Here is an 18292-nt window from a genome sequence, read left to right as displayed (position 1 = left end):
ATATTAAATAGAAAAGAAGGAATTACTTTACTTTTCCCATCATCTTTAATCTAGTTTCTCGGTATTATTTCTTCTATGTTCATGTTCTCACTAGCATCATTAATAGTCCTTTCCATCTCAAAAACTTTTGTGGACTATTCCCACATTAAAGAATGTCTGTAAACAGATAATGCCTTTTAAATAATATTTTCATTGTTGTTCAAATCTGTGATAAAATTCAGTAGAGATTAAAAGGAAGTCGTTAAGGAAATATAACTTCAGAAGTTATCATTAAAGAACAATTCTTTCAGTTAATTACAATAAAATCAGAAAATAAGTAAAATAAAATTTCTTTTACTGAAAAACCCAGCTGTGATGAATTGGCTTCTGCTTCCCTTAGGACATTAAGGGAATCTACTGATCCTGTGAGTTCTGATGATGAAGATTAATAGTTTTGAAGAGAAACAAGAATTTCATACAGAAGATACACACTTTACAATTTTCTCAAAATCTTTCATGAAATAACTTAGAATTAGTCTTGATTCTTCTGTCTCCCATGACCACTGTGTCTAATCAATTGACAAATCTTATTTATCCCATTGCCATAAAATCTGATATATCTATCCCCTTCTCTACACTCAAAATTTCTACACTAGTTTAGGCCTTCATCAGCTTACTCTTAGAGTATTTCAATAGCATTATAATTGGTCCCCCTGCCTGCACTCTCTTTTCAATCCATTCTATCCTCCTTGTAGCTATCAAATTATATATTCCTTAAACAGATATAACAATGTCACCCCACCCACATCCACTCAAAATCTGCAGTAGCTCCCTCTTGCCCCTTGAATAATATATAGCTGCTTATCCTGATATTGACAGCTTTCTGTACTCTGACTCCAGTCTAATTTCTTTCATATTTCTTGCATTCATATATTCTGTATTCTAGCCAAATTGACATGAGAGGTACAAGAAGTCCTGCCTCCTGCCTCTCTCTTTGTCTAAGTCAGACCTGCATAACTTGAAAATAGTTAGTGATCAGAATTAAAATAGGCCAACCTTCTTTGGGCCAGAGATAGGTTTTTTGCAGTTCTCTTTTCAAGTAAAGGTATAATTAATGATTAAACTATTTTGCAAATAAACCATATTTGAAAAAGAGAAATTTCAATTAAATGTCAATCATACTTATTAAGAATTTTATTTATCATGAAATCACATTAATGTTTAAAAAAAATACTTTGCTAAGTGATACAAGTTTTAATACATTTTTCAGGTTTTCTTGATGTTTACATTTAATAATGACCAAAAACAGTGAAAAGATATGACTCTCCTTTCTCTCAGACTAGAGACAGATTGAGGATGATTGGTTGCCATGGGTCACGTGAAAAACAGGAGAAAGTGTGCAGTGGCACCCACCCACCAAGTTATATGACAGGCACATTAGTGACTAGTGGAAGGTGGGTTAAGCGGGCACAGACAAAGTACTTGTTAGATCTTCACTCTCTTTATATCCTCTACATTTTTTCTGGGCCACCCGAAATCCATTAGTGGGCCACAAGTGGTCCATGGACTGCATGTTCTGCATAGTTCTTAGAACCTGTTCTCTCTTCACTGCCACTTCCCAGAATCCTGAGCTTCCTTCAAGACATAGCTTAGATGCCAGCTCCTATAAAAATCCTTTCTTAATTCCCTCAACTCCATTGGCTCCATGTTGCTCCCAGGATCAAATGTAAAACCCACTATTTGGCTTTTAAAAAACTTTCATGACAGGAACCTTTTCCTACCTTTCCAGTCTTCTTATACCGTACTTCTCTTCCACACATTCTGTGACAATGGCAACTTGCACAAGACTCCCAACTTTGAGCATTTCTCTGACTGTCCCCCCATGCCTGGAACTCGTTTGCCTCCTCTCTGTCTCCTGTCTTCCTTGGTTTCCTTCAGATTTCAGCCAAAGTCCTACCTTCTGCAAATAGCCTTGCTTAGCCCTCCTTAGCCTTTGAATCTTACCTCCAAGAATACATTCAGTTTATCCCATATATATCTTATATGTACTTAGTTATTTATATGCTATCTCCTCCATTAGACCATGAGCTCCTTGAGATACTGTTTTTATTTTTTGGCCTTTCTTTTTGGTAACCATGGTACACTTAGCCCAGTGCTCAGTACATGGTAGGAACTTAATAAAAGCTAATTGAAGATGTGACTTTCTCTCTTAAAATGACTTTTTGTATTATTCTGTGTATAATTATTATTTTCTTGTGTATATATTGTCTTCCTGCAGTTAAATATCCATTCCTTGAGAGTAGGTCTTCTTTTTTGTCTTTGCCTACTGCCTAGCATGGTCCCCAACAAGTAGTAGGAGCTTCGTGAATGTTAGATAAATTAAATTGAAAATCTGACACCCAAAAGAATATTTTCCATACTCTGCTATTATAATGAATTCTTTCTTATCTACAAGAGACAGGGTAGAGTAGCAAAGTATTGTTGATACTACTCAACAAATGATAAAATACTACTTAACAAAATTATAAAAAGGCAAATGTATTCATTTTGGCACTTAGGATACACACACACACACACACACATTTAATTGTGAAACTTCAAACCAGAGAAAATAGCGTTTTGCAAACAGTAATAATCTCACATAGATATTTCCTTTATTATTATACATCCTCCCCTCTTTCATTGCTTGAGGCCTGTCCCCCTCCTAATGATGGAAGCCCTACAATGATCCAGTTTGTGATAAGTCAACATGAGAATGTGATAGGTAAAAATGGGTCCTGGGCCCATTTGGATAATCCACTCAAAAATAACTAATACAGATGTGTCCACTCATAAATAACTAATAACAGATGTGTTGCTATTATAAATTTCATTATAATATTTTAATTAACTGTAAATGGAGAAAATTATGAACGGAATTAATCAAGATTCCTTTAATACAGTTCTCAAACTTTTTGGTCTCTTTACAATCTTAAAAATTATCGCAGTTCCGAAAGAGTTTTTGCTTATGTGGGTTATATCTATCAGTATTTACCATATTAGAAATTAAAACAGCTAAGTATTGTTAGGAAAATAGTTTTGACCTTATGAGCCCCCTGAAAGGGTGTCAGGAACCCCCAGGGGTCCCCAGACCTTACTTTTAAGAATCACTACTTTAATATCACAATTTCTCTTTCCACCTTCTTTCAAGGAACAAGCATCATCCCGACCTTCATCTCTGGGCCTGTTCAGGGAAGCGGAAAGACCAAGATCAAATAGCTGTTGGGGTAGAGAAAAAAATGACAGCACAAGATCATATTCTAGAAGAACGGACTTGTTCTGCTCAGAATCATAAAGAGACTCCTAGCTTGCCCAGGAAAATGGAAGGAACATATATTACCAGTGAGCACAGCTACCAGAAACCACAAAACTTTGGTCAAGATTGTAAATCTGCTGATCCTGTGAGCTCTGATGATGAAGATGTTAGTAGTTTTGAAGAGGATCAAGAATTTCATACAGAAGATACACACTGTTTACAATTTTCCATAAAAGAAGATGGTATGAATGAACAGGTAATCCTTTTTCATGTGACTATGGCTTCGAAAAAAAATATAGGAAAATTCTATGAGAATTCAAACCGAAATAGAAAGTTTTGAATTATCTTTACAAAGACTTCTACACATAGAGAAAATACAGAATGAAATTCACAGTTGGGAGGTAGACCTGCCAAAAATAAGTCAATGATAATTTGATAAAAGTCATAAATGGAAAAAGTTGGTTCTGATAATGGAAATTTAAAAGAACTGCACAATATTTTTTACATGGAGTTTCATTTGTTTCTTTTTCAAGCAATACCGCACATTAAATTTAGATTAGAATAGCAATTCTTTAATAGCAATTCTCCATCTTGCCAGGGGAAAGTACCAATTGTATTGTTTTTAGGAGAGAATTAGGAATTAATTCTGTTCATTCATATATTGAGGTGCTTACTGTCAGAATACCCTGTCTAATAAACTTAATTTGTTTCTCTGGAAATATTACAGGGACAAATTAGTTATATAAGAGCAAAGTTAGCAGTTGGCCAGATAGCTATACAGTGAGGGTTCTGAGATGTTAGGTGTCATTTGGTTATACTGTATAATGTTGTTACTGCAAAATTACTTTAGCCATTATTGTACTCTAACAGAGTAGACCTTTCATTCATATGCTACCAGTTGGATTTGTAGAAATTCAGACATTATTGGACCTAACCATCAGCTAGACAAGGATGATGGATTAGTCACAGGATCACAGGTCTACAGCTGGAAGAGACCTTAGAGACCATCCAGTCTAACCCCCTCATTTTATAAAAAAAGAAACTTGAGAATCATAGAATTTAAGTGACTTGCCCAAAGTCACACAGGTAGTAAGTGGTAAACTGGAAATTGACCTCATATCATCTGACTTCATCAGGTACTCTTTCCATTATATAGTAATGACTTCTGATGTCTGTAGATAAATAGAATGTAAGATCCATGGGGTCAGAGACATTTTTATTTTTGTCCTTTTATCCTCAGAGAAATAGTTCGTCAGATAAAACAGTTCTGCATAAACATTTGGTGAAATAGCAAATGGCCAAACATTGTAGTACCAGTAGTAGAAAGTCACAACTTTACAATGGGATTTAGTTATAATGATGCATTAAGATATTATTGGGAAATGATGGATAGTGTAACCTTATGAGGGATATACCTTTCCCCCTCCCATGGCACATCGAGAATACTACTCTGCAATTCTTACCTATAAATGTCAGTTTAATATTAAGATATTTTTGTAAGTGAAACTAAAGTCATAGTTTATAGCCCCAAAGGTTAATATGGCTTTACTTAGAAAAAAAATCACCTTGACCTTAGAGATCAGTGGCCTCTGATGCTTAGAAATAAAAATGTTTATATTCTGTGAAATAATATACTTTTTGTTATTCTTTCAGACTATGCAACATTGACCAAAGCATGGTTTGGTTCCTTTCCAAAAGCTTAATTCCATAAATCAGTGGAAGTGGCAAAAGACAAATTATACATAGAAAGCTATCAGTAGACAGACTTAAATGTGTTGATGGAGAGAGGGATGCCAAAAGATGTTTGTTAGGTGGGTAGATGTCAGTAGATAAGTAGGTAGATATTGTTAGAACAAATTGATTGATGCCAATTGGTAGGTAGATGTTAATAGGTACAGAATCAAAGTGGCTAGACCAGGCTGTTTCCCTCTAGAGAAGAAACATACTGGTAAAAATACTTAGAATAATTCATGAATCTATGAGTATAGGCCCTAATATCAAAGAAATAGTACCAACCTCTATGATTACCTTTATTATACCTCCTTATGAACAGTGTATTCAAAGGTACTTAATGCCTGCTTACCCTAGAATGGCAGTTATGAAAGACTCCAGCTCCCTTTGGCAAACTCAGTATTAAATTACATAGATTCTACCCACCTCAGGTCACTTCAAATTGTTTCATAAGTTGGAAAGGGATGGTTCCTAGACTGTAGTTTACATGTATAGTTTGTTTTCATTGAATCAGATATCAGGTCCTGGCACCCAAGGGTAGAACTGGGCAGAATTGCATGTCTTAATTCCTTTCTGTGTCAGAAATATTTTGTCTAGTTAAACAGATTTACAAGATTTCTGCACATGATTTGGAAGTTATTGATAACTCCTTTTGTTACATTAGAAATAGATAGGGCTGCATTTCTGTTCCTTGAGATCTCAAACTGAGTTAATGCAAGGTGGTAGGTAGATGTTGCTAAGGAAGAGAATTGCTTACAGGTTATGAGAAGTGAAGACAGATTTAGGTGCATACTAATAGAAGAGATCTTGGAGACCATCTAACCTTTGAACAAGAATATGTTTCATATTATCCTGGATTAGTGATTATCTAATCTAAAAGATGTCAAGTGATGTAGTACCTACTATAGGACCTGCTCTTGGACAGCAGAAATTGTAAGGAAGTTTTTCCTCTTCTCAAGCTCAAATTGGGTTCTTTATAATTTCCAACCATTGTTTCTTGTTTTTTCTTGGACCAAGCAGAATAAATCTAATCCCATTCTTCACTATCCTAGTATAAAAGAGCATCATGGTATAATAAAAAGAGTACCAGCTTCGCATCCAGAGGACCTGACCTGGGTTCACATCCTGCCTCTCACGTTCACAAAAGAAGCAGATGTGGAACAGAGCCTTAGGAAAACCTGCCATTTGAGAGAAGAGGAAGATAGATATAAAAGCAACATCAAGACAGAGAAGAGTGTTAGGCATGCCAAATGATCAACTATGTAGAAGATCAATTAGGAAAAGAATTGAGAAAGGATCAATGGACTTATCAGTTGAGATCATTGCTGACCTTTTAGAAAGCAGTTTTAGCAAAGTAACAGGTACAGAGTTTCAGTTGCAAGAGCTTGAAGAGTAGAGTAGTAAAGAACAGAGAATGGAGGTAACAAGTTTTGAAAACAGAAAGGATGAGAGATACATAATAGGATGGGCTATTTCAAGGTAAGATTTTTTTTTTAAAGGATATGAGAAATCTAGGCATGTTTTTAAGCAGTTGGGGAGGGAGTCAGTGGGGAATACTAAAAATTAATGAAAGAAGTAAATATAGAAAACCTTTCGGCGGAGTCAAGATGGCGGAGTAGAAACAGGACCTCTGCGCGGCTCCAGCTCTTACCACCTCCAATCCATGTAAAAGGGGACTCTGAACAAACTTTGGAGCTATAGAACCCACAAAATGACACAGAGAAGCTAACCTCCCGCTGAGGGCAGGCCAGCAGGAATCAGCCAGCACAGCGCTCTAGGAACCGTCCCCAGCCCCGCGTCAGCCAGAGTAAGTTTTAGCGCCAGGGTGGCCTGACCAGCCACCGGCTGCAGAGACTCAAGATCACCAGCAGCTGTGGCAATCCAGAATTATCAACATATAGATGTTAAGGACAAAGTGAGAGGTCAGTGCAGTGTGGAATTTGGGACCCAGTAGTTGGGAGTGCGTCGGCTGTTGCCCCTGGGGTGAAAAGCAGCTGAGGGCTGCGGCACAGCCACTGCCACGTGGCTGCTTCAGCTCCTGGCCTGCAGAGCATAGGGAGACCAAGCGACCAGTCTCAGGGGTAATTGCTCTTGCTTTAACCTGCTTGGATTTGGATTGCAGTCTAGGGTGGAGATCCTGAGGTGTGTGACAACTTGCCAGAGCATTTGGAGGCTTCAGAGAGGGCACCCAACTAATACCTCCGGCAGCTGAGAAAGCCCTAGCGTTTGGAACGAAGCTCCCCTGTCTGGTAGCAGAGTCCTACTATGGCAAAAAGCCCCAAAATCAAGTAATTGAGTGGCAACATGACCAGGCAAAGGAAGCAAAGCAAACAGAACAATCCAACATTACACTCCTATCTTGGGGACAAGAAGGATCAAAGCATGGAACAGGAGGAAGCAGGGCAGGGAAGTCAGAACTCCTGCACCAAAAGCTTCAAAGGAAAATACGAGCTGGTTACAGGCCATAGAGGACCTTAAGAAGCAGATAAGAGAAGTGGAGGAAAAATTGGGAAGAGAAATGAGAACAATGCAAGAAAATTATGAAATGAGAGTCAACAGCCTGACTGAGGAAAAACACACCTTAAAAAATAGACTAACTCAAATGGCAAAAGAGGCTCAAAAAGGCAATGAGGAGAAGAATGTCTTAAAAGGCCAGATTTGCCAGATGAAAAAAGAATCTCAAAAGCTCACTGAGGAGAATCATTCCTTCAGAATTAGATTGGAGCAAATGGAAGCTAATGACTTCATGAGAAATCAAGATGCTGTTAAACAGATCCAAACAAATGAAAGAATAGAAGACAATGTGAAATATCTAATTGGAAAAACCACTGACCTGGAAAATAGATCCAGGAGAGATAATTTAAAAATTAGTGGATGACCTGAAAGCCATGATCAAAGAAAGAACCTAGAAATCATCATTCAAGAAATTCTCAAGGAAAACTGCCCTGATGTTTTAGAACCATAGGGCAAAATAGAGGTTGAAAGAATCCACCGATCACCTCCTGAAAAAGATCCCAGAAAGACAACTCCTAGGAATATTATAGCCAGGTTCCCAAATTCCCAGATCAAGGAGAGAATATTACAAGCAGCCAGGAAGAAACAATTTGAATATTATGGAAACACAATCAGGATAACCCAGGATCTGGCAGCTTCTACACTGAGGGATCGAAGGGCTTGGAACATGATATTCCAGAGGGCAAAGGAGCTGGGATTAAAATCAAGAATCACCTAACCAGCAAAACTGAGTATCATGTTTCAGGGGAAAATATGGTCATTCAGTGGAATAGAGGATTTTCAAGCATTCTTGATGAAAAAACCAGAGTTGAATAGAAAATTTGACATTCAGATACAAGAAGCAAGAGAAGCATGAGAAGGTAAACAGGGAAAAGAAATCATAAGGAACTTATCAAAGTTGAACTATTAACATTCCTACATGGAAAAACGATAATTGTAACTGATGAAACTTTTCTCAGTATGAAAATAGTTGAAGAGAATAGAAATATATATGTCTATATTGGAGGGTATGCTGGCGTATGAATACATATGTGAATGTGTGTATATATGTTTTCAGGTATACATAGATAGAGAGCACAGGACCAATTTAATAGGAAGGGATGATACTTAAAGGTGAAATTAAGAGGTGAGAGAGGAATATGATGAGAGGAGATGGGGAGAGACAGAATGGGCTAAACTATCTCATATAGAAGATGCAAGGGACAATGGAGGGGAAGAATATAGGAAGGCAAAAGGGAATGGGTCAACCTTATTCTCATTGAATTTGGCTTGGGAATGGAATGAAATACACTCTAAACAGAGTATCTCACCCTTCAGGAGAGTAGGGGGGAAGGGGATGAAAGGGAGTATGATGGAAGGAAGGGCAAGCTGGGGGGGGGAGGGAAGTTGGAAGCACCCACTTTTGAAAAGGAACAAGATCAAAGTAGAGCCTAGAAAAAGTGGGAGGTGGGATAGGAGGGAGGGAAATATAGTCAGTCTTTTACTATATATCTGTTGTGTTAATGTTTTGCATTAGCTACACATGTACAACCTATACTGAACTGCTTATCTTCCCAGTAAGGGTAGATGACAGGGGAGGAAGGGAATGAATCTGGAATTTAAAGTTTTAAAATCAAATGTTTAAACAAAACAAAAATAAACAAAAAAATAAATATATATATATATATATATGTATATACTATTATTAATACTATTTTACATGTAATTGGGAAATAAGATATGTGGGCACTGGGGTATAAAGATCCACCATACCCTACTGGAAAAGTCGAAGTGGGTATGGGAGAGAGCAGATTGGAGGAGGGGATATCCTGTGGGACTGCTATTTTGGGGCGGTAGGTAGGGGAAAAACAGGGATAAAATTTGTAACTCATAATCTGGCGGAAATGAATGATATAAATCAGAAGTTAATAAAGCATTTGAAAAATGGAGAAAAAAAAAGAAGTAAATACAGCTTTACCATATCTTGACTATGTAGTTAGGGCATGGCATACCTGTCCAGAGTACTAAAAGTTCTTAATTTTATTGTGTGAATCAGTAGAGACTTCAGGATACAAATGAACAAGTTTCACTTGAAGAGATGCTCATATGCACAATGCCATCTCTCCTTGCCAACCATTGTTTTCAAAAACCTGTAGTGAGTTGCATTTTACTCCAGGTACATGAAGACTGTACACATGAAGATTACAAAGGATTGCCATGCATATGTAGGTATCCTGGTAATATGGGCATGATATTCTGGTTAAAATGCGGTGCTAAAATTTTCCTTTTTTTTTTTTTAACACCAATAGAACTTGAAATCACAGGTGTAGCTGTTATATTTTATGCAAGAGATATTTAGACAGATTCATTTTATAAAGAGTCATTGAATGTCTACTCTGCAAGGCTACTATTCTTGGCAAGTTGCATATAAATCAGATTTTAATAAATTAATGCATTTTTCCATTTACTTTCAAAAAAATTAGAAAAATGTTTCATTTTTTATTAGTATTTAATAGGTAACATCTCCTTATGTTTTGATTTTCTAAACCTTCTGCTTCCATATATTCTAGGTAAATAATACAGTAAGCAAGTGAGGGGAATCACTATGTCATGGAAAAGTGCCTTTTAATAGCATTTAACATGGACAAACTTCAGTAGTTAATAATAATACCTAACTTTTATACAGCAAACATCTCATTTCATTCTCACAAGAACCTTGTAAAATAGGTGCAGTTATTATCTCCATTTTACAGATGAAGAAACTGAGGCTGAGAGGAGTCAAATAACTTGCCCAGTGTCACACAGTACTGTAATTGTCTTTAGACAGGATTCAAAATCAGGTCTTCCTAATTCCAGTTCTAAACTCAAACCACTATGCCACCTTAACTGTCTTGGTGTCTTACAAGATACTATATTATCTTACAATTTAGACTTTTCACAAATTCAGAAAGGATTTCATACTTCTTTGTTAAAAAAAAATATTTAGCAATAAAGTCCAATTTAGTATTAACAACCATCTGTTTATCATGTCAACACATTATGCAAATTGATGAGTCTCTCCCCTTCCACTGAGGGGATACAGCAGGTAAACAGAGAAGGAGATACATGTTGGTTGGTGGAGGGAGACAGTACTAACCACTAGGAAGTAAAAGGAAAGGGTTCTCATAGGTAGTATGATCTTGCACCTTGAATGAAGTGAGGGATTCTAGGAGGTAGAGGTGAGGAGGAAATGTATTTTATATTGTGCTAAGGTATGGGGGCAGGAGATAAAATACCTGGCACATAGTAGGCACTTAATGAATGCTTATTGACTTGACTTGGAGATCATCTGCTTAGAGGTGATAATTGTCTTATGGTAGTTGATGTGATTGCTAAGACTGACATGGATTTAGAGAAAAAGGAAGGTCCCAGGACAAAACTTTGGAGGTCCCACCAGCAGGAGTAGAACATGAATGATGATCTTACAAAGATGGCACTGAGGAAAACCCAAGGAGGAGGGACTGTCCAAAAGAGGAGTAGTCAACAGTATCAGATATTATAGAAGTCAAGAAGGATGAGGACAAAGAAAAGTTTACAGAATTTAGCGATTGAAAAACTCACTGGTAACCTTGAAGAGAGGGATATTTCAGATTTCAAAAGGTTGAGAAATGAGCAAAAGGAATGGGAATACAGATTTTTTTTCTAGAAGTTTGAATGTAAAAGGAAATAGAAATGTAGGATGATGACTTGAGATGGTGTGGTCAAATGACTTTTTTTTAAAGGAGGAAGGAAATCTAGGCATGTTTGTAGAGAGCAGGGAAAGAGACAATAAATAAAGATAAAAAATAAAAGTGAGGCAGAAATGATTGAAGAGACAAGAGGGGATATATCAGGAGTGAAGGCAGAGAAGCCTTAGCAAAGAGAAAGGGCTTCCAAACTGGTGAAAGGTAAAAGAATGGCAGGTAATGTTGCAGGACTCTGAGATATAAAATAAGGGGGAATCTTAGACCCATAGCCTAATCATGAATTTAGAGCTAGAAAAGGATCTTAGAGATTATCAATCTATTATTATTATCAATTCTAACCCCCATATTTTATAAATAGAAAAAGATTCTCTGAGAGGTGATTTTCTCAGGTCCATATAGCTTATAAGTGAAGCAGGATTAAAACCCAGGTCTTCTTGGCTCCAAGTCCAACACTCTACTCACCTCTCCACTGTGGGGATTTTGATAAAGTGATTGTTGCATATTTAGTGAGGCAACATAAATATTCTTATCCCTATTTTATACATGAGGAAACTGAAGTGATTGATTGCATGATTTGCCGTGGTCAAGCTAAAACTAGAAGCCAAGTCTTATAACTCTTAGTTCAGAGCTTTCAACACTCTACCATGCCATATTTCCTCTCCAGTAATTTCAACATCATATGTCTGGTGCTGCTTATATCATACTGGTCCAAATATGCACCCTTCCTACAAATCTAGCTTGTATAAAACTGTGTTTGAAATGATCTTTTATTTCATTGGTGTGGATGCCACCTCCACTGCAGATTCTAACACTTCTATACTTAGTAGGTTTTACAAACTGGAAGTTATACTTTGGTGATGAGTATGAATTTAGTTTGTCTGGTCTTTGGGCAATAGATAGAAGACGTTGTCGGACCTCAATGCAAAGCTGTTTCAGCTCTGTACAACAGACCAAAGTTTATACTTTATACAGCCTTTCAGGTCATTTCACCTCTTGCCATAACGAGGCATTGGATGTTAGAACATTAGTGGTAGAAGTACAATCTCGAATTATTATTTTTCAATATATATCTATCCCAGTTGAGTTCTCTATATGACAGAGAAATCTCAGGTCTAATGTATTGGCTGTCTGTCTGTCAGTTTCTCATTCTCTGTCTCTCACTGTCTTTTCCTTTAAAAGAAATCTCCTTTTTTTGGTAGGGAATGGGTGGTCTATATTTAGAACAATTTGATAGTCATGGTGCATAGCCTAAAGGGGAGAAAAAAAATTGGTGAAACTTTTGAGGAAGAATAATTAGTAAGTTTGATTGAAGTATTACTTCACATAGAAAAATAAAAAACAGAGAAGAAAAAAACAGCTTAACCTACTAACTTTCAGTAGATAAAATCTGTGTCTTTTATTTTCTTATTTTTTTTTTGATGAATGCTTAAGTCTTATATTCAGCCATTGGAACATAGTGATTGCTTATACCAAATGAATAGGGAAACTTTAGTTTTCCTATCAGCTCCTAAAATGAAATGCTGTGATTTAACCACCAATTTTTTAGTATCACATTTGAGAGGCCATGCTGACAAAACATTTTGGTAGGGTATTTTTTTCCCTCTCTCTCTCTCTCTTTTTTTTTTTTTTTTTTTTTTTTGCTTTTTGGGGTTAAGTGACTTGCCCAAAGTCACAAGGCTAGTTTTTGTGTTGTGTTTGAAGCTGTATTTGAACTCAGGTCTTCCTGACTCCAGGGCGGTGCTCTACTCACTGCGCCACCTAGCCACCCCTATCCCTCTCTATTTTGTAATGTTACTTAAAGTCAGTTGAATTTCTTCTCCAGTTTTTGTATAGAGAATATTACGCCCAGTAATTTAAAATATATATTGAAATACACATTGCTGAAGAATTTTTGTGGCTTATAATGATACTTTAGGTATTGAAATCAGAACTAGAATTGAAATAATAAAATGAAAAGCTGTTAAAGGAGTCTTTTTGTTTCCTCTTAATGATGCTGTGGAGAAGAATTCAGCAGAAGGGAATACATTATTTGTCTATAATGAAAAAAGAAGTACAGAAGAAAAAGGAGACTCTCATCTTCAGTGGCAACTCAACCTTCTCACACATATAGAGAATGTCCAAAATGAAGTCACCAGCAGGATGGACCTAATTGAAAAAGAAGTTGATGGTAATTTTAGAAAAAGCTAAATAATACAAAATTTATCATAGTTATTTTTATTAATATCTTTTAAGAGCTAGCATTTATTTAATTCTTTAACATTAGCAAATGCTTTACATATGTTATCCATAAGAACTGCTCACCTTTGTGTTATTATTATAAAAAAGAGTTTATTTTTAGAAAGAAAAGAACTATACCAGAAAAAATATATAAATGATATTTTGACCCTTTCTTTTTATTGTAGTTATAGTTGTGCTACTATTATAGTGAAATGAATGGAAGGTCTTAGTATAGTTAAGTAATAATACTGTGATAATACTAACCCATGACATTTTAATGGTTCTTTATAATTTCTCAAGCACTTACATTTTATTTGATCCTCACCACAATCTTGGAATAGACAGTAATTATTAGCCCCATTTTGTAGATAAGGGAATAGAACTTGCCATCTAGTTAATGACAAAGATTAGACTAGACCTAAGGCATTGGGATTCTTAATACAGTGTGTTCTTTCCACAACACTTTACCTGTAATGCAGAGCCCTGTAGGTAGTGATATCATGTTTGGAAATGTATTGTGGTAATTCTGCACATTTCATAAAGTCACCTCTGCTACTCTTTTTTTTTCTGCTACTTTTTCTTGTTTTACCATAATTATATTTGCCCACAAAGTAGTCTTTAAGTAATGCTTCAAGATAAGCTTTAAGGTAAAGTTAACAGAAAGCATGGGGCCTGAGCTGGGCTCTATTAAAAGTTAGAGAAAATTAAGCATATTCACATTATACCAGCTATGATCTGATTCTAGTAAATATTTTCCATTTAATTTTCAATATAAATCTTAGTTTTGTGACTTTGAATAAAATGTGAATTTTTGGACAGGCTGCTGTTGATGAAAACGTGAACTTTTAATGATTTTTTTTATAGTATAGAAAAGGGATCATCAAGTAAAGGAGCTTAAAAGGACCTTAATATGGTATTCTGGTCTACCTTTCTCCAGCGTGAAATAAATGTTTGGGGTGGGGTGGTATATCACCAATGCAATACCCACAGCAACTGCTATGAATATGCAGGTGTATTCCCAGGTTTGAATCACAAGATATAACAGACTGTCTTCTTTGAAGACCAAACTAAGATATTCCTATACCAGAAAGCCAGATCCACCATGGTAATAAAGAAGTCTATACACATTGCCAGTGTGGGGAGCACCACCATTCTAAGCCTTTCTGTTGTTAGGCCACCTCACAAAACAAGTTCACTTAGGGCAAAATCACTCCCTCTCTCACTGAAGCTGGCTGCTCTGTTCTGCCTGCTCTCTCCCAGCTCTATCTCACCCACACTTCCTGCTCCACCCATTCAGCAAGCTCTTCCCCCCCATGGGCTTAACATTACAAAAGAGGGTACAGAGCTTAAAAAACCTAGTTTGATATAACATTAAATAAAGATGATGCAAGTTTCCAAGTGTTTGTAAGTTTTTGAAGAGGGTGATGACTCAATGTTTTCCATTTCAGTCAAGGACAGATTAAGAAAAAAGTTGAATTAGATGAAAAGTTTCTTCCTGGTGATTTTTTTTCAGATAGTAAGATACCAAAGGAAATTTTAATCATTTTGGACTGGGCAGCATTTGAAAAATAGAATAAATAGACCTTTCTTAGAATGGAGTTAGCTGTATAACAAAGAGTCCCATCTACCATTTTAATTCTCAGATGAATTCTTTCAGGTGTCATTTAGTTTTCCTTTTTTCTTCTTTCTTTAGTTCTGGAAAGCTGGCTTGATTTCACAGGAGAGTTGGAGCCACCAGATCCTCTTACAAGATTGCCACAGCTTAAGCGCCATATAAAACAGCTCTTAATTGATATGGGGAAAGTACAGCAGATAGCAACTCTTTGTTCAGTATGACAAAAGGGAAGAAAGAAGAAAAAGAACATGACTGTCTATAGCAAAATTTGTTTTTATTATCTGCCAGACTGACAATGGATAGTTGAAAGCTTAGTAACTTTTTACTAAGTTTTGTAACTAGAATTTGTAACATCAATATGATAGAGCCTTGGAGAGGAATATGGTGACTAGGTTTTCAAGGTTAATATCTGAAAATATCAAAATATCTCCTGTGCAAGCTGCAAATGGTAATTATATATACTGAGGATTGGCGATATGGAATATGATCAATACTAAGTAAAACTAGTTGACTGGATTTTTCAGAACTCATTTATCCAAACCTCAAGATATCCATAAAACAATATTTTTTTAAAGTTTTAGTAGAAAGATACAAATTTGCAAACCAACATTTTACCCACAACAACATTCTAGAAAAAAAATCAAAATTCTTGAAGAGTTCTACTGTATTGCTAATATGACCCAGATCCAAAAAGAATTGTGTGATTTACTCAGCCACACAAAAGTTTTGGGTCTACAAATTCATACAAGATCGTGAACTGTTTTCCCGAGTGATGAATCTCATTAATCAGTTAAGACAACACAAGCTTCACTTCTGGCCTGGTATAGCAGGGTGGGGCTAGGGGAACAGCAAGAAATTGTGGAATTTTGTTTTTCCATATGATATATTTTTTAAAAAAAAGAATGGAAATCCTCATTGTAGTCAGTCTCTTAAAAAAATGAGAAGTATAAGTGGTAAAATGTGCCAAATCATGATAATACCACTGGAATGAGAGTTTGAGACTTGGGAATTGTTTCCCCAAAATCTGACAGTGCTAACAATCCATCCAAAATGCTTCTGCATTCACACACAAACACATACACTCTTGTGTGTTTTATGGATGCACATATATATGTGTGTGTGTGTGTGTGTGTGTGTGCACATAAGTATATACATGCACATGCATACTTCTATTGCAGTATTCAGGGTTCAAACTATTTTAGCCCTGAGTTGGTGTGTTTGGTTAACACTTAGAAACAAACTGAATGACCTCAGCTGGGATGAGGAACAATGAGAGCATTAAACCCGTTTGTGACTGTGGTTTGCTAAATAGCTAGATAAAATATGGGGGCAATTTGGTAATTGAAAATTGTTTTTATTTAAAATCTTTTAAGTTTTGGTCATGAATGGATAAATTTCAGAAACCAAAGGCAACTTAGTTGTCATTTAGCTCGTGCTGGATTTTGAGCCTAGGTCCACTGTGTGCCAGTGCTCATACACATTGTTTGCTGCACCCAGTGCTACATATACATGTATGTGTGCCTCTGTATGCTTGTTTTTAAACATACGCTCACATACATATGTACATAGCCTATACATATTTATATCTACACATGTCTAGTTTTATTACTATAGAATATAAGAATTGATGGTTAACATTAAATGTTGCCTTTTAACAGAAAGTTTCTAAAAATTAAAAATGTATGTACAGGTTTTGAAATTTGTAAAAAAAAAAAATTTACAAAGACTGTTAAAGGGAGGCTGTTTAACTAATACTATTAAGATACTTGAACATTTTATGCCTCACTACTGTTTATCAGTTCTAGTGATCTGTATAAATGCATTTTGGAACCGATAGATGGTCAACTTGAATTTACCTTTGAAAAGAGTACACACCACTGTACATTCAAAATTTATTTAAATTTGCAAACACTGTTCTATATGTAAGGTACTGTATGTAAAACTCTTTATTAAAACTATTCCACATATTCTCCATTTTCCACTTTTCGTTTTGCTCCCTTATATTCTGATGTAAAGAGGTGACTAAAATGATGTGCAGTCATAAAATGTTTTTGTTGCCTTTTGAGATTCTTCAATTTTAAAAATGTGCCAAAGATAATCAATCATAGAATATGTGTTTCAGTATGATGCATTAACTTTGTCATAAAGCTGTTACTGAGTAATTAATAGCTTTATCAGAGATGACATTGCCAGGTAACTGCTGAAAAAAAGTTTCTATTAAAGTAACATATTAGTGCCTATCTTCTATGTCTGGAGTAAATTGCTAGCATTAGTGTTTTAAGATTAGTAGCAGATCTTTGTGTTTAAAAAATAATGGTTCTCATCTTTCTCCTTTTTGGATACGATACTGACAACATGCATTAGTATTATCAAATGAATACTGGTTGCCCTGGACAACTGAAAAAACCTAATTGTCTATCAAATTATGCCCTCTTTTTTTCCTCCAGAAATGGAACCGTGTTGTTATCCTCTTCATGATTCTTTTTCACATACACACAAGTTCATTATACAACGAGTGATGCTTATCTTCTCAGGCAGGTGAAGATCTTCAAGTTAAAATTCTACTGCAGTTATGCAGCCATCTGGCCTAATAGCTAGTGAAATAAAAATCCCATTTATGATAACTAGTAATAATTTTTGTTGACATTTATTAAAATTCCAAGTTAGGCTTTTTGAATTTATCTGTGAGTCAGTCCATGTATCCATATATAACAAACATTTATTAAGTACCTACTATGCATAAGGCACTAACCTAAGTGTTTGGGGAGAGAAACAAAGATAAATAGTAAATGGCCTCTGTTCTCAAGAGGCTTCTAATATAGCATATTGGTGAATTAAAATAGCCAAATAACCAGAGTATAAAGTTAAACATAAGTATGTAATAGAGATACAAGCAGTTATTAATGAAAGATCATGGGAGGATTCACTTTGTATGGGGGAAGACATAATAGAAAAGGTTTCATTTGAGCTGTGTTGTGAAGACTGAATAGAATTGCAACGGGCAGCAATCATAGAAGGTATAATAATAACTAGCATTCATATGACACTTTAAGATGTAAAAATGTTTTACAAATATGTCATTTTACCCTTACAACAAGCCTGGGAGTAGTTGCTATTATTTTAAAATGAGGAAACTGAGGTGGAAGTGAAATGACTTCCCCAAGGTCACTTCTCAGGTTATAGAGCTTGTGTCAGAGGTCATATTTGGACTTGCATCTTTCTGACTCCAGTCTCTAT

General features: G+C 35.8%; 1 protein-coding gene across 14 annotated transcripts in view; it reads left to right on the top strand.

The window, feature by feature from the left end:
* The window catches only part of PHF20L1 (PHD finger protein 20 like 1), a 124536-nt gene extending 107241 nt beyond the window's left edge, over nucleotides 1-17295 (top strand). For 12 of the 14 annotated variants that reach the window (XM_069081172.1, XM_069081170.1, XM_069081168.1 and 9 more), the window contains 3 exons: nucleotides 3170-3530; nucleotides 13228-13390; nucleotides 15134-17232. In XM_069081172.1, the coding sequence (XP_068937273.1) occupies nucleotides 3170-3530; nucleotides 13228-13390; nucleotides 15134-15276 (667 nt within the window). In that variant the 3' untranslated portion in view covers nucleotides 15277-17232. Of the gene's footprint in view, nucleotides 1-3169; nucleotides 3531-13227; nucleotides 13391-15133 lie in introns of all 14 variants that reach the window. The other 2 variants (XM_069081166.1, XM_069081174.1) reach the window with 1 other exon arrangement.
* The last annotated feature ends 997 nt before the right edge of the window (nucleotides 17296-18292 follow it).

Source organism: Petaurus breviceps, unplaced genomic scaffold, assembly GCF_028583685.1.
Source record: "Petaurus breviceps papuanus isolate PSGF00001 unplaced genomic scaffold, PetGlider_PUasm1.0 98, whole genome shotgun sequence".
Classification (NCBI taxonomy): Eukaryota; Metazoa; Chordata; class Mammalia; order Diprotodontia; family Petauridae; genus Petaurus; species Petaurus breviceps.
The sequence above is the reverse complement of the archived record's forward strand: the minus strand, read 5'-3'. Positions and strand labels throughout refer to the sequence as shown.